Genomic DNA, 17,629 nt, shown 5'->3' with positions numbered 1-17,629 from the left:
CCGTCTGACCCCGACTTTTGTCTCCTGGCTGACCCCAACTATGTGTCCTGTCTGACCCCTACTATGTCTCCTGTCTGACCCCTACTTTGTCTCCTGTCTGACCCCTACTATGTCTCCTGTCTGACCCCGACTTTGTCTCCTGTCTGACCCCAACTATGTGTCCCGTCTGACCCCTACTATGTCTCCCGTCTGACCCCGACTTTTGTCTCCTGTCTGACCCCTACTTTGTCTCCTGTCTGACCCCTACTATGTCTCCTGTCTGACCCCTACTTTGTCTCCTGTCTGACCCCTACTATGTCTCCTGTCTGACCCCGACTTTGTCTCCTGTCTGACCCCAACTATGTGTCCCGTCTGACCCCTACTTTGTCTCCTGTCTGACCCCTACTATGTCTCCTGTCTGACCCCTACTTTGTCTCCTGTCTGACCCCTACTATGTCTCCTGTCTGACCCCGACTTTGTCTCCTGTCTGACCCCAACTATGTGTCCCGTCTGACCCCTACTATGTCTCCCGTCTGACCCCGACTTTTGTCTCCTGGCTGACCCCAACTATGTGTCCTGTCTGACCCCTACTATGTCTCCTGTCTGACCCCTACTTTGTCTCCTGTCTGACCCCTACTATGTCTCCTGTCTGACCCCTACTTTGTCTCCTGTCTGACCCCTACTATGTCTCCTGTCTGACCCCTACTATGTCTCCTGTCTGACCCCTACTTTGTCTCCTGTCTGACCCCTACTATGTCTCCTGTCTGACCCCTACTATGTCTCCTGTCTGACCCCTACTATGTCTCCTGTCTGACCCCTACTTTGTCTCCTGTCTGACCCCTACTATGTCTCCTGTCTGACCCCTACTTTGTCTCCTGTCTGACCCCTACTTTGTCTCCTGTCTGACCCAGTTTGTTTCTCGTGTCCTCTTTCTCACCCTTTCGGTCACCGTTGCATTTCTGGTTTATAAACTCGGTTTGTTGTTGTAATTTGTTGTTAAACATTCTCACACTCTTCCGGCCGTCACAACGTCACTGCTCTCTCCGCCCCCACGTTCTCTCCTGTCGCACATTCCCTCCCATCATGGCCGAGTCGAGCGCCCAGTCCCAGTCCCAGTCCCAGTCCCAGTCCCAGTCCCAGTCCCAGTCCCAGTCCCAGTCCCAGTCTCAAAGCTCCACCGCTCCCGGTGCTGCTCCTCCCGAGATGGACCGAGCTGTGAACTTGCAAAGGATTGCGCACCGCAAGGCCCAAGTTCGGGCCTACCCGCGGAGCAAACAGCTCGAAAAGCTCGGTATCTACTCGGCATGCAAGGTGTGGGCTCCATTCGCCCTCTCTGTCTCGTTTGTGACTGTCCTTCACGTCGCGCGTTCGTGCACAGTCACAGATCACACTCACAGGTCAGAGTCAGATCACACTCACAGATCACACTCACAGGTCAGAGTCAGATCACACTCACAGATCACACTCACAGGTCAGAGTCAGATCACAGTCACAGATCACACTCACAGGTCAGAGTCAGATCACACTCACAGATCACACTCACAGGTCAGAGTCAGATCACACTCACAGATCACACTCACAGGTCACACTCACAGGTCATAGTCAGACCACAGTCACAGATCACACTCACAGGTCATAGTCTGATCACACTCACAGGTCACACTCACAGGACATAGATCACACTCACAGATCACACTCACAGGTCATAGTCAGACCACAGTCACAGATCACACTCACAGGTCAGAGTCAGATCACAGTCACAGATCACACTCACAGGTCATAGTCAGATCACACTCACAGGACATAGTCAGATCACAGTTACAGATCACACTCACAGGACATAGTCAGATCACAGTCAGAGGTCATAGTCTGATCACACTCACAGGACATAGTCAGATCACAGTCACAGATCACACTTACAGGTCATAGTTAGATCACAGTCACAGATCACACTCACAGGTCATAGTCTGATCACACTCACAGGTCATAGTCTGATCACACTCACAGGTCATAGTCTGATCACACTCACAGGACATAGTCAGATCACAGTCACAGGTCATACTCAGATCACAGTCACAGATCACACTCACAGGTCATAGTCAGATCACACTCACAGGTCACACTCACAGGTCATAGTCAGATCACACTCACAGATCACACTCACAGGTCATAGTCAGATCACACTCACAGGTCACACTCACAGGACATAGATAACACTCACAGATCACACTCACAGGTCATAGTCAGATCACACTCACAGATCACACTTACAGGTCATAGTCAGATCACACTCACAGATCACACTCACAGGTCACACTCACAGGTCATAGTCAGATCACACTCACAGATCACACTCACAGGTCAGAGTCAGATCACACTCAGATCACACTCACAGGTCACACTCACAGGTCATAGTCAGACCACAGTCACAGATCACACTCACAGGTCATAGTCTGATCACACTCACAGGTCACACTCACAGGACATAGATCACACTCACAGATCACACTCACAGGTCATAGTCAGACCACACTCACAGGACATAGATCACACTCACAGGTCATAGTCAGATCACACTCACAGATCACACTCACAGGTCATAGTCAGACCACAGTCACAGATCACACTCACAGGACATAGATCACACTCATAGATCACACTCACAGGTCATAGTCAGACCTCACTCACAGATCACACTCACAGGACATAGATCACACTCACAGGTCACACTCACAGGTCATAGTCAGATCACACTCACAGGTCACACTCACAGGTCATAGTCAGATCACACTCACAGATCACACTCACAGGTCATAGTCAGACCACAGTCACAGATCACACTCACAGGTCATAGATCACACTCACAGGTCATAGTCGGATCACTCACAGATCACACTCACAGGTCATAGTCAGATCACACTCACAGATCACACTCACAGATCACACTCACAGGACATAGTCATCCCACAGTCACAGATCACACTCACAGGTCATAGATCACACTCACCGGTCATAGTCAGATCACACTCACAGATCACACTCACAGGTCATAGTCAGACCACAGTCACAGATCACACTCACAGATCATAGTCAGATAACATTCACAGATCACACTCACAGGACATAGATCACACTCACAGGACATAGATCACACTCACAGGACATAGATCACACTCACAGGTCATAGTCAGATCACACTCACAGGTCACACTCACAGGTCATAATCAGATCACACTCACAGGTCACACTCACAGGTCATAGTCAGATCACACTCACAGATCACACTCACAGGTCATAGTCAGATCACACTCACAGATCACACTCACAAGTCATAGTCGGCTCACAAGGAGCTTCTCCGCCCTTTGAGTCTAACGACCATCCATATCTAATGTCCAACTGTGTCTGCGGACGTCCTCCTGCAGTTGGGTCACTTCTTTTTAGGAGGTTGGTGGCAGGATTTGCACTCCGGCCACCGTAAAACCCTTCATTCCGCAAAACACAAAAACGCAAAAAAATCTGAAAACCCACTCCGTGGGAGTACCTCTTGTGCAGCTTCCCTTCGCAGGGCAGCTCACCGGATGACGGGATTGGGGCAAAGCCTTCGGGACCCCCAATCTTTGATAGGAGGGAAACCACGGGGTAACATCCCTGGGTCAGATTGCAGGAGAGTGTGTCGGAGTGGTGCTGAGGTGTCGTCCACCAGACGGCGGTCTCCTTGGGTTAACCTGAGGCGGTCCCTTCGGGTGGGTGCCTGGAATGTCCTATCCCTAAGAGAGGATGATCACCTGTCTCTGTTATCATCTGAGCTCAAGTGTTTGAACATCGGGATTGCAGCTCTCTCTGAGGTTCGGAGACCGGATTGCGGCGAGATAATGGTGGGTGGTTACACCTATTGGTCTGGTCGCTCTGATGGTTACCATACTCAAGGAGTTGCTGTAGCTGTGTCCAATAAGCTGACCCCAATGATAATTGAGGTAACACCGGTCAACAAGCGTATTATGAGATTAAGGATTCGTCACTCCTTAGGTGTCATTTCCCTGGTCTCTGTCTATGCTCCGACTGAGGCGAGTGACCTCACCATGAAGGACACATTCTACGCCACGCTCGAGTCTGTGGTTGATCAGTGCCCCAGACGAGATGCACTTCTAGTCTTGGGGGATTTCAATGCATCGACTGGAACTGATAGGATGGTTATGAGGTGTGTGTTGGTCCCCATGGGTCAGGAACTATGAATCAAAATAGCACTAAGTTCCTTGACTTTGCAAGAAGTCATGGACTTAGGGTGGCTGGTTCATGGTTTCAGCGCCCACAAGCTCATCGCTGGACTTGGTATTCCAACGCTGGCGGTGTGGCAAAGGAGATTGACCATGTCCCCATTGACGGTCGTTGGAGGATGATCCAGAACTGCAGGGTCTACCGGAGTGCTCAGTTCCTCAATACTGACCACAGGCTTGTTGTAGCAACTCTAAAGCTGCAACTTAAATCCTGGAGAATGGTACCATCCCAGCCTAGGCTGGATGTTGGCAAGCTCAGGGATGAGAGAGTAGCTGAGGAGTTTGCGAACAGGCTGAGTGGACATTTGGGGTGTCTGGGTGCTTTGGGGGGGGGGGTCCTGAAGAGTTATGGATTACCTTCAAGACCACCGTCCTTGATGTTGCCAGTGGATGTTTGGAACTCACCGCAGGGCAAAGAAGAATTTTGTGTCTCATGGGACACTGGTTACCATTGACCAGAGTCGCAGAGCCAGGCTGAATGGCAGAGCTGAGCTGTTCAGGGAGCTGAGGCGTAAAACTGTACGTGCACTGAGGGTGGACAAGGAGGCCTATGTGCGAGGAATCTGTGAGGGGGTAGAGCATCACCTGTGGACAGGTGATTCTCGTCCCGCTTTCAGGGGAATTCCTGCATTGCGTTCATCCAAGCCCATCCCTCGGAGCACTGCAGTTAGAGCACAGAGTAATGGTAGGCTCTTAACAGAGGAGTCTGAAGTGAAGGCCCGCTGGGCCGGTTACTTTGAGCGGTTGTACCAGGCTGATCCCCCAGTTGTCGAGTTGGACGTCAAGGGTGTTACAATCCCTGTTGCTGACCCTCCAATCGATTGTGGTCCACCTTCGCTTGTGGAAACACGGGCTGCGGTGAACCAGTTGAAACGTGGCAAAGCTCCAGGGATCTGTGGCATCCATGCCGAACTTCTCAAGGCTGGTGGAAATGCTGCACTCACATCGTTGCATGCAGTTTTGTGCTCTGCCTGGAACACAGGCATCATCCCAACTGATTGGAAGAGGGGCCTTGTTGTCCCTCTCTGGAAAGGGAAGGGTGTTCGCCAAAACTGCAACAACTACCGAGGGGTGACGCTGCTCTCAGTGCCGGGAAAGGTCTTTGCTCGGATAATTCTTGATAGGGTTCACCACCATCTGCTTGAGCACCAGCGTCCAGAGCAGTCAGGCTTTACACCAAAGAGGTCAACGATTGACCGTATCCTTGCTCTTCGTTTCCTCACCGAACGCAGAGGAGAGTTTCGGCAGGGGCTGCTTGCAGCCTATGTTGATCTCTGTAAAGCGTTCGATTCAGTGAATCGGGATGTCCTCTGGAGGATTCTTGGTCTTCGTGGGGTGCCACCAGAACTGATCGATCTGATGTCTGAATTCTACTCTGGTACTGAGAGTGCTCTGAGATGTGGTGGTACCATCTCTGCCTTATTTCCAGTTGTTACTGGAGTTCGTCAGGGGTGTGTACTGGCCCCCACACTTTTCAGCACTTGTATGGACTGGATGTTAGGGAGGATGTCGGAAAGATCAAGTTGCGGTGCATCGTTTGGGAATGTCAAGATCTCGGACCTTGATTTCACAGATGATGCAGTCTTCTTTGCAGAGACTTTAGATATCCTTTTGGGGGCCGTCGAGGTCCTGAATGAGGAGTCGGAGCCGCTGGGATTACGGGTTTCTTGGGTCAAAACTAAGATCCAGGGTTTCAATGACATCTTGGATGCTGCTGTCCTGTCTGTGTCTGTTTGTGGTGAGGATGTTGAGGTCGTGGAGAGATTCACTTACCTTGGCAGTGATATTCATGTCTCTGCTGGCTGTGAGTCAGAGGTCAATAGACGTCTGGGTCGGGCCTGGGGAGTCATGGATTCACTGGATCATGGGGTGTGGCGCTGCCGGTACCTGTGCGGGAGGACGAAAGTCCGAGTCTTCAGGTCCTTGGTGCTTCCAGTCTTGCTCTATGGATGCGAGACTTGGACTAGGACCAAGGATCTGAGATGGAGACTTAATTCCTTTGGTACCAGGTCTCTTCGGAGAATCCTTGGCTATCGCTGGTCAGATTTTGTGTCCAACGAGCGTTTGCTGAGAGAGACTCGGATGAGATTTGTTACCTGCATGGTCCGTGAGCGTCAGTTGCGGCTGTATGGACATGTGGCTCGTTTTCCTGATGCTGATCCTACTCACCAGATTCTCTCAGCCAGGGAGTCTCGTGAGTGGAGGAGGCCAGTGGACCGACCACGTGCCTCATGGTTGCAGCAGGTTGACCAGCATCTCAAGCAGATGGGGATGGGCCTGGCATCTGCGTGGGGGAAGGCCAGACCGAGGCCCCTGGAGTACCGGCGGAAAGTGGACGCAGCGACGCGCTGTTCTGGCACATGCTCCCATACCTTACCTAACCTGAGTCACAGATCACACTCACAAGTCATAGTCCGATCACAGTCACAGATCACGCTCACAGGTCATAGATCACAGTCACAAGTCATCGTCAGATCACACTCATAGGTCACACTCACAGGTCATTGTCAGATCACACTCACAGATCACGACCAACGCCACAAACTCAGCAGCTGAGTGACACACACTGTGGTTACATTTTCGGTCGATCCCATGCAATGGTTTCTTCCTTCATGGGACTTCATCAGACACGTACACCGACCATGACCTGACGTGGGAATAGAACACAAGAATGGGTGAATATTCCGTTAAAGGTTAAATTGTTACAAATCCAACCTTGTGTTGTAATGAGTGTCAGGCCTTCTTTGATCCCTGAATCCTCTATTAATGTTTCATGTCATGTCGTGTCATGTTTTATGTCACGTCATGTTATGTTATATTATTTTTGATCATGTATTGGATTATCATGATTGAATGCTGATATATTGATCCCGAACTGAGCTCAGGGTGTATCATCATGGGCAATATGCTGTATTGTTACGAATTTGGAAGTTTACTGCACTCAACATACAGGTCCTATAGCTCAGTTATATCGATAAGTAAATGTTGATAGATAGCTCCCTTTTCCCTTGTCTAATGGGAATTAAATGTACGTGCGCTGTGGAGTTATTTTACTAGTTAGGATTTCCTTTTATTTGTAACACCATCAACAACGACAGCAACGGATTACTACAGCTCTGCAGAGAACGACAACCCTCTGCTCCCGGATTCTCCTCGCGCTCATTGGGGGAGGGGTAATGCCCCCACCCACCGATGCGCTGGGCAGCGCGCCGAGTGGGGGAGGGGTCGAGCCGTGCCGGAGCGCATAAAAGGGGAGTCAGTCAAACGGGACAGGCAGTCTGTCTGGTCTGGTCTTGGTCGTCGTGGTTGTCGTTATCTTCTTCCTCCTCCTCCGCCGCACCAGCGAGCGCTCGAGAGACACCATCCCCCCGCATGAACCGCAAGGGTCACTCGCCGGTGCTTGGATTTGGCTCGCCTCCTGCTGGCACCTGGACCGAGTCAGCTTGAAGACCACACGAGGTGGACAGGTCCAAGACAGACCCTGGTCTTCAGCCCGATTGTCCTCCGGGCTGGAGGTCCGAATAAAGACCATTCTGTCCGATTCTTTGGGTGTGTGCGCGTGTGTGTCCGTGGCCCGTCTGCTAAGTAGTAAATTGTATAAGTGCTTTTTGCCTGTATGTACGTGCATTCATTAATAGTGAACGTAGTGAGCTTCATACTTAATGCGTGCACATTAGAGAATAGGAAACAACAACAATAACACAATACTCTGGCAATTTGGAATCCGTGTCGTTGGCTATGACCCTTTTGCTTCCGGTTTTTTTTAAACGCTGTGCGGTGTATAAACACGATTGGGTTTTATTTCTATCTTGTGAATATTACTTAACGCGTGCACATGAGAATAGGAAACAACAACAACAACAACAACAACAGAATACCCTGGCAATTGTGAATCCGTGTCATTGGCTATGACCCTTTTGCTTCCGGTTTTTTTAAACGCTGTGCGGTGTATAAACATGATTGGGTTTTATTTCTATCTTGTGAATATTACCCAACGCGTGCACATGAGAATAGGAAACAACAACAACAACAACAGCACAATACCCTGGCAATTGTGAATCCGTGTCATTGGCTCGGACCCATTTGCTTCCAGTTTTTTTTTTTTGCTTCCTGTTTTTTTTTGCATCCGCTTTTTGTCATGGGGAATGATGCATGCCGGGAGATAAAAGCATCGTCGGAGACATGAAAGACCCAAATAATATCAGACATGGTGTATATTTCCTCCACTGATTTTAATAATGATATCTTCCACAATATCAAAAAATAATTTTTAATCATGATTTACGCTATTTGATCGCTGATCCCGAATCCAGGCCGAAGTAACCGGAAATTGCGTATACAGTTGTGAACAAGTTATAGGAAAAGTCCGAAGCGAATGTAAGAAGAAATCTACGTTTGCTTCGAGTATTTATTTTTTTAGATGAGATCCTGTTCTAGGCGGTGTAGTTGTCGTTGTGAAGGTAATGTTGAGGTAATATATTTTTTTTTTAGATGAGATCCTGTTCTAGGTGGTGTAGTTGTCGTTGTGAATGTAATGTTTAGGTAATATTAATTTTTTTAGATGAGATCCTGTTCTAGGCGGTGTAGTTGTTGTTGTGAAGCTAATGTTGAGGTAATATTTATTTTTTCAGATGAGATCCTGTTCTAGGCGGTGTAGTTGTTGTGAAGGTAATGTTGAGGTAATATTAATTATTTTAGATGAGATCCTGTTCTGGGCGGTGTAGTTGTCATTGTGAAGGTAATGTTGAGGTAATATTAATTTTTTTAGATGAGATTCTGTTCTAGGTGGTATAGTTGTTGTTGTGAAGGTAATGTTGAGGTAATATTTATTTTTTAGATGAGATCCTGTTGTAGGCAGTGTAGTTGTTGTGAAGGTAATGTTGAGGTAATATTTATTTTTTTAGATGAGATCCTGTTCTAGGCGGTGTAGTTGTTGTTGTGAAGGTAATGTTGAGGTAATATTTTTTTTTTTAGATGAGATCCTGTTCTTGGCGGTGTTGTCGCGTTGTGAAGGTAATGTTGAGGAATTTTTTTTTTTTTTTCAGATGAGATCCTGTTCTAGGCGGTGTAGTTGTTGTTGTGAAGGTAATGTTGAGGTAATATGCAGTCGCGTTATCACGGTTATAGGAATGCACAAATAATTAATTTGATCGATAGTATACCCAATCACACCTTTATGACTAAAAATTAACAACAAAACTAGTATAGAGTAAATACTCTCGCAGTTTTAAGTCTACCTAATTTTATAATATAGATATCTCCCGCATCATCAAAAAATAATTTTTAATCGTGATTTACATTATTGATCGCTGATCCCGAATCCAGGCCGAAGTAACCGGAAATTGCAGCATCGAATGTAAGAAGAATTCTACGTTCGCTTCTAGGCTTTGCCTATTCCATATTATCCGGTTTAGCTCTGCCCTTATGTGCTCCCCTCATCCCCCCATTGTAAATAAACACCCCCATTTGTTCAATGTTTCAGCTCGTTTGTGTCTATTCCTTCATTGGCTTCGTGTGCTGTGTGTTGGAAAGTTAGCCAGGCCGTTGCCGTTGTAATGGGATATTTGGGACCGACGGATCTCGGCGATCAAACCGCTCGGATCGCACGTGGAACGAGTACGCGAAGCGGCTCGTTCCGTACGGGAGCCGTCGTGGGTGAATTTCCCCAGTAGGTTGGACCACGTGAGTATTTAGGTAAATTGAAATTGGCAATCGACCCTACCCCACGTGGCCTGTCTGTTGGCGAACTTCGGTCCAAAAAGGGACCCGTACTTTTACGGAGTTTTCCGAAGAAGTACGATCTGAATTCCGGGCGATCGGTCAAGCCGACTCTGCGGCTCCATCTCGCGGTCGTGCTTGCGGCCGACGTCTGGCCCCGCAACAGTATCACCTCTAAGTGTGTACAGTAAGAATCTTTCGTCTGTTTAAAATGCTTTAAAACAAGAGTGTGAGTGTGTGTGTGTGTATATATATATATATATATATATATATATATATATATATATATATATATATATATATATATATATATATATATATATATATATATATATATATATATATATATATATATGATGAGACCTCAGAGTGGAGTTGCTGGTGGCAAAGGTGAAAGATGAGGGAACCAGAGTGTGCGTCACACTGGTGGGAAGCCAAAGACATGGTCCAGGACCCAGGAGGTTACCTACAGAGTTTGTGGACCGGCGGATGTTGGTTCTGCCTCTTGGAGGTCCTCAGGACTCGTGAGCCGCTATAACAGAGTCGTGACTCGGTATCATCCGTTTTTCCCAGCCTGTGTGAATGGCTCCATCGCTGAGCAGCTCAGATGGAAGCTGAACTGTTCCCAATGCTCAGTGACCCAGAACAGTAAGATTGTACCTCTTTTTATTCTGTTCCTCAACGTCACCCTTTGTTCTGGCCACAGACTCCATCTTCAGAAAAGACTTGGAAACTTTGTACTCGCGAAGAGAAGTCCGATATTTAAAAATCGATCTGGAATCCCTTTGTTCTCTTTGTGTGTTTGTGTTGTGTGTGTTGGATTTATTGATTTTATGCTTTGTTAAAATTCCTTGAACATACCTGTACATATTCATTGTTACCTCCTCCACCTAAGGCGGACGAAGGTTATGTTTTCAAACCCTGTTTGTCTGTTTGTCTGTCTGTCTGTCTGTCTGTCTGTCTGTCTGTGAAGAAGATATCTCAAAAAGCTGTGAACAGGTTTGGACAAAATTTGGTGGATACGTTGGATGTGTGACAAGGATGGAATGATTACATTTTGGTGAAGATCCGGATCCAGATACTTTTTTTTTTTTGTAAGTGATTCTTCACCATTGAGAGATAGGGGCCAAAGACTACATTCAGTTCAGCACGATATCTCAAATAGCTGTGGCTGGATTACGACAAAACTTGTTGGATGAGTTGGGTAGGTGATTCGATTTTGGTTCAGGTCCGAATACAGATCCGACCTATCAATTTGATACGAAATGGAAACTATTCAGCCTGGCGGAGGTATGTGTTCCACCAAGTGCCGTTCTCGTTGTTACTGTATTCATTGCTGTCGTTGGTGCATGAATAACATCTGTTATTTGTATTATGCCCTTTTGACCATTTGAGTTTACTGGCAGAATATCCGCCCCACGGGCGATCTTGTTCCGAGCATGCAACACGTTCTTCTGATGCATACCTTTATTTGGGCGGTGTATAGGCAACTGGCAGCTCTGTATAGGAAAAATAAATAACCTGGGTTATGTGCATGAACGAAAAACATACCCACTGCTTATAATTCAAAACACTTCACTGCGCTGGAAAACATGGGGGCAGGTATACTGGACTGTAAATGTTGGAGGCTTGTAATACCCATTTCCACCTGGAGGCGGCGCTACATGATACACATTTACATAGAAAATTTGCGTCGCCTCCTTCACCCCCCACCCCCCCCACCCCCCAAGACCACTGGCAAAGATAAAAACACCCCTATACATTCATTGGGGTCATGCTGATCCTTTGTGGCAAGTCTGGATGGAATCGACCCACAACTGTAGGAGGAGTAGCGTGACAAACAAACAAACACGCAAACACTGATTCGTGAATTATCGTAAAGGATAATGGCAGGTATGACCTCACTTGTGTGTAATACACTTTCATCCTTAATTCTTCCCATTTCAGGCTGATGATGATTCGTGTACATGCAATGGCTGGAAGAACCCGAACCAGGTGTCAAACCTGTCTGCAGTTGACGTGCAGCAAAGTGTATCGTCTCTCACGGACCCTTGCCGGAGTTGTAACCACTTCCTGGGTGTGTATCTCATCTGATGGTTTTCAATGCGTTTTAAACCTGACGCGGGCACCTTTGAAGATTTATAACTTGAAGTGATAGTTAAATTGACATTTTGTTGTTTGATAGTTAAATGAAATAGATGCACACTCTTTTTCTGATATTCCTAGATATAAACTCATTTTGAAGTTTAAACCATTATTTTTATTTACTTTCGTTGGGTCAAGGCAAAAAGAGTTAATTTTCAGGCGGTTCAAGTTTCAAACGACATGCTCCATTCACGTGCGTGTATACCGTGTGGTCTTGTTAATGTGAAGAGGTTTCCTCTGGATTATTTAACTTAACAGTGATGTTATTAATTACTTTCCCCTACATGACAGCTTGGTATGCTTGCTGTGTTTAAAAAAAAAAAAGTGCAGAAGGACACATCATAACTTAAGACAAATCAGATATGAAATGTGCAGTATATCCATGGAATGGCTGAACCAGTTGAACAAGCACAAATATTCAATCTAAAGAGCTTCCTATGACTGGTTCCAAAGCTACGGCAAAGAGTTGTCATCAACTTTAGTTCATGCGGAGCTGTTGTATACGATGACCATCCTTCCTCCCACTCCTCCTTCTCCTCCCTCCCCTCTGTCTCGCGAGGCTGGCACATCCCTCGTGATTAATAACGTCTTCCTGTTTTTTTGTTTTGTTTTGTTTTTCCATTTGCACATTTCTATGTTCAATACAGCAAACAATGTGATGGATTGTCTCACATTCTTTCAGAAAATCAAATTACTGTTGTGTCGACAGGTCGACTAACGTCAACCATCGTGCCGAGGTTCTTTGACCCTCGCGAATGACCAAGTGATCTCTGAATATACACTACGTTAATTAAATGGTATTCTTTCCCCCAAGGGTCACTCAAATACAAACCAAATTTGGTAGTTCGTCTGAACGCATGAGAAAACGTTCTTACAAATAATGATTTATTTTTAAAATATACAGGGGATGAGGATGGACACGAAACACTATACATATATGGAACAGATCCTGTTAATGCCACCAAAATACTGGATTCACACAACAAAGGAGAACACAGGTGAGAACTTGAGGCAGGTACACTGGTCTTGGTTCTACCACTACTCATGGTCCCGCAGGCTGGTAAGGCACAGGATGAAGGTGAGAGGATGGTGATGAGATGCGATGGTGGGGAAATTGCATCTGCGGTCTCTCAGCAGGCTGTCGATGGAGAATGATGAGTCAGAGAGAGTCCGATCTCCAAGAAGCCCTTGATCTCCAACCCGAAGTTCCAGCATGCACGCCTGTAGCTTTTATTTCCTTTGAGCCCAGTTGCATGCATGACGGGTCACTCTCATTGGCTACCCATCACCAGTGGGCAGTACCGCCTTCCAGCTCATCCTGCCCCCCCCCCTCCAGCGTTGTACAGCTCACTGCACTACAGTGGCCTCCAGTTCTTTGACCAAACGGTCTGTGATCTTTTCAATTTAATTAAGCACGTAGCGCTTTCCATGTCCGTTTACTCTCAGAAGTCCTCCACCTTTCCTCACCTGTACAGAAGGTCTTTATCCTATTCTGCTCTACGATTACAATCACTGCCTTCTTGGTGCACATTTTACGTGCGACTTGTCTCAGACGGATCCCTAATACATGTGTAACTCTAACCTACTCGAGCACATGGTCCAAGATAATCCTTGCACATTCTAACTCCAGATCCATACCCAACCCCTACCACGTACCTATATGTGTATATGTAGATGTGTATATATACACACATACATAATCTAATATAAAAAGCTTTGTTTGTGTCTGTGGGTCTGTCTGTCTATGGGTCATAAACGCTACCCATTCTACAGGCCATGCCCTCCAGCCATCCAGAAATCGCCACCACCTTTTTCTCTCCATGTAGCTCAGATTGTTTTAAAGGCCTCGTACATTTGAAGAATGAACAACGCATCTTCTATCATTAAATGAAGATACTGTTTTGAGGAAAAAAAGTAACGTATTGATTTCAACTCAAACGAGGTAATGCGTTTTGTTCGCAGCGATCACGGCAGCTGTCTAATATACACCGCCCAATGAAGGCACGTTAATTCTCATATTATGCAGAGGAAAGAAAATAGTGACATGTCATTAAGAAAACAAAACTTTGTGGGACGTCAAATGCAGTTACTTTCTGTCTGCGAGACAGTGACATGTCACTTGTAACTCAATGTTTGCTTCTAGTCCAGTCAAATTAGTATCTTCACCCACCACTAATTGCAAAAGAATCATTTCCACTGCAGTGCATTTCAGTAAGACCCCCGAATCACCATACTGAAAGTCCTAAAAAATCCTAGCATGGGAAAGTAGTGTAATTTGCATAATATGAAAATTAGCTTCCGCCATAAGAGAAAATTCATATTTTCACTATAACTTTGCATCTCAGTACCCAATTGAAGCAAATCAAGTGTCCAAACCCATGTTTTCAAGGTCAATGAACATGATAGGCACATTTGAAAATTAATATTTTGAATATAATTTGTATATTATGCAAATTAGTTTCAGGAATTAGAGAAATTTCTAATTTTCACGATTATTTTCAATATAAGGAACAAGTATCGAAACCCATATTATGAATATAACTTGCATAAAATATGAATATTAGCTTTTAGCAATTAGAGAAAATCAAAAATGTCAGATAACTTTGCATCCATGTGCCTGATACAAACAATAAAGTCATATAAAAGCAAGTATGAAAAATTAACTAAAGCAGCAACAAGCAATACCTGAAATACTTAAAGTGGTGACACCCAATCAAGATGATAAGATACATTTAACACAGGTTTTCACTGCTAATCGGTAATGTGGTTAGTGTTCTTAATTAATTTTCAGGTAACATATCAATCAGTATCACTGCTGTCATCTATCTCCACCCGAGATGAATTAGCGCAACTTACATCTTTATACACCCCACACATCCATGTACAGTCAATGAGAATACGTTTGCAGGTGCATCTAATGGTGCTACACCCGGTCTTGCAGTTACACCTGAATATCTTGGTCAACTTCTCTGGTGCAGCGGGGAGATGTGTCTACATCATACCTGACCATGCTGGCCTCTTAGGACAAAGAACAAATGCCACTTCCCACAGAAGATCGATGTGATACGTTGGATCGTGCACTTCCATTGCCTGCAGTTCTTTGTATGTCAATGGATTACGTCCTGTGTGCTGAGATTTGAAAGTTTTGATGTTGATCCTTCCCACTTTTATGATGTCATCCGTTGTCATGATGACATGATGACATCCGTTGTCATGATTAGGTCATGATGACGTACTCGAGGTACAGGTTGACTAAGCAGCTTTCCTTTTGTGAAAGTGGAAATAATCCCCATTCCATGGAATGTTCCAAAGCCATCAAGAGTTCTTATATTGTGATCAACATTGTCACCAACATGCTGAATGAACTCTCCAGATCCAGGTTCAGGCAACTCTGCCCCTTGTGTAAGAGCGGCACTTTTCTCGAACTTCCGCACTTCAGAATAGGAACAACTGAAGCCGTGTTTATGAAGAGTATCTACGATGAACCGTGATGAAAACTGATGATGCATTTCAGTTGTTTGTCCAAATTGCAATGGGGCTGGAATGACTCTTGGCCTTGTTGCTTGCATTATAGCTTGTCCAATTGATGCTACCTTCAGATCAGTGTTTTTGCCAACGAACAAACTTTGCCACAACATCAGTAGTGACTGTGGAATGAACTGCACAGCTGCTTCTGTTGATGACATCTGTTCTCTGGTTGGATATACATCATTAGAAGAGTCAACTGCCTTTATGTCACTCTTGATAAGCTTGGCAACTGTGTTTATCATTCGTATTTTCTCAATATTGGGGTCCTCTTTCTTCTCTTCCTTGTAAAAGTCATGGAGAATATTTGCTGCTTTTCGTCTAAAGGTTTCAACATTTGGCTTCTCATTCAGCTCGGTTATTATGATATTGTCACCAAAATGTTCCATGAGTTTACTCTTCATATGTGCAACCTCTGAAACCAAAAGACCTGTCTCCATTTTCTCAATCAAGTCTGTTATTGTAATCTGTTCATCATCATTTTCCTCCAGGTATCTTGCAACCAACAGGACTGCTTCATATCTTTCTGCTTCTTTGGGTCTGCCAAGCCTTTGTTTCTTTGCAACACTACCTAGTCCAGAGGAATGTTGCTGTGGAACTTGATTCCCAGTCCTGAAGTTGACATTACAGCTTTGATGGTAAACTGCATCGGCTGCAATTAGGTCATGAGCATATGCAATTCTGCCTGAAACTAACGTAGACCATTCATCTTTCCTTTGTGCACATTAATGCAAGACAATATTTTGGAATGATGTGGTTCTTACTGGATAGACATCCATGCCATCACGCTTTTTCTCATTGTAAGTCGCTGGTTCACCGCAAAACAAACAGTGCTTGTCCAAACTGAACGTTGGCGTTTCTGAACGAAGGATACACAGTGAGGGCTGATCTTGTTCAGTTACTTTTTCCTGTGCCTTTGCAATCGTCTGTGGATGAGTGAAAACCCGTTGGCATTCTGTGTGTACTCGCTGACCTTTACGAGTTCTTATACTACTTCCTTGCTGCTCACTGGCGCTGTTGATACTCTCTCTCCCCTTTTCTCGAAGGATTGCAGTATCCTGACCATCTTCTAAACTCTTCTAGCGGAAAACACACTCAGCTATAGCTATCTGTAATTCATGAAATAACAGAGCAGAAACAATACAAGTTAGGGTTAGGGTTACGGTTCAATCGGATACAGTACTTAGATGCAAAGTTATAGTGAAAATATGAATTTTCTCTTATGACAGAGGCTAATTTGCATAATATGCAAATTATAATGTGCCTATCATGTTCACTGACCTTCAAACCATGGGTTTGGACACTTGATTTGTTTCAATTGGGTACTTAGATGCAAAGTTATAGTGAAAATATGAATTTTCTCTTTTGGCGGAAGCTAATTTTCATATGATGCAAATTACACTACTTTCCCATGCTAGGATTTTTTAGGACTTTTAGTATGGTGATTAGGGGGTCTTACTGAAATGCACTGCAGTGGAAACAATTCTTTTGCAATGAGTGGTGGGTTACCCCCTCAAATTTGCTACATTGACTGGACTATTCCCAGAATTTGCAATGACTGTTACAAGCAAAAATATCCCATGTTTGCTTCCGTGCGAAGTATGAAAAAAGATGTCCCTACACATGACGTCATCACGCAGCGATGTCTGCAATAGCAGGAATGCACGAATAATTGGAGCCTTTTTTATAACGTACTAAAACTCATGGAAAAATGATATAATAGAGGATACAGGTGAGATAGTTGACTTGCTGATAACTATGAAAGGGAGAAGAAGAAGAATAGATGAACAAGAGTAGAAAATATACAAACATGGCAGTTTCGTGCGAGGTGTCTCACTGTCGCCGAATCTAGTATATAAAGCTGAGTTCGTGTCTGTGGGTGGATGTGTGGGTCTGAATAAGGTACGTTTTCATTACAACAAAAATACTCTTGCTTAATATTTGAAATGTTTAATTTTTTTTAATGTCCTTTTATCGGTGTTTTGTAT

General features: G+C 45.1%; 1 protein-coding gene across 3 annotated transcripts in view; it reads left to right on the top strand.

Annotated features, from left to right (window-relative positions):
* Positions 1 to 1,013: 1,013 nt before the first annotated feature.
* Positions 1,014 to 17,629, top strand: part of LOC147032447 (histone acetyltransferase KAT2B-like) — a 61,282-nt gene continuing 44,666 nt past the window's right edge. The window contains exons 1-2 of one of the 3 annotated variants that reach the window (XM_085870082.1): positions 1,014 to 1,290; positions 11,919 to 12,048. In XM_085870082.1, coding sequence (XP_085726208.1) covers positions 1,063 to 1,290; positions 11,919 to 12,048 — 358 coding nt within the window. In that variant the 5' untranslated portion in view covers positions 1,014 to 1,062. Of the gene's footprint in view, positions 1,291 to 11,918; positions 12,049 to 17,629 lie in introns of those variants that run through there. The other 2 variants (XM_085870083.1, XM_085870084.1) reach the window with 2 other exon arrangements.

This window comes from Eptatretus burgeri, chromosome 2, assembly GCF_056783735.1.
Source record: "Eptatretus burgeri isolate ZD-2024b chromosome 2, Ebu_testis_v1, whole genome shotgun sequence".
In the NCBI taxonomy this organism is placed as follows: domain Eukaryota; kingdom Metazoa; phylum Chordata; class Myxini; order Myxiniformes; family Myxinidae; genus Eptatretus; species Eptatretus burgeri.
Note: the sequence above shows the minus strand (reverse complement) of the source record. Positions and strands in the feature narration are given on the sequence as shown.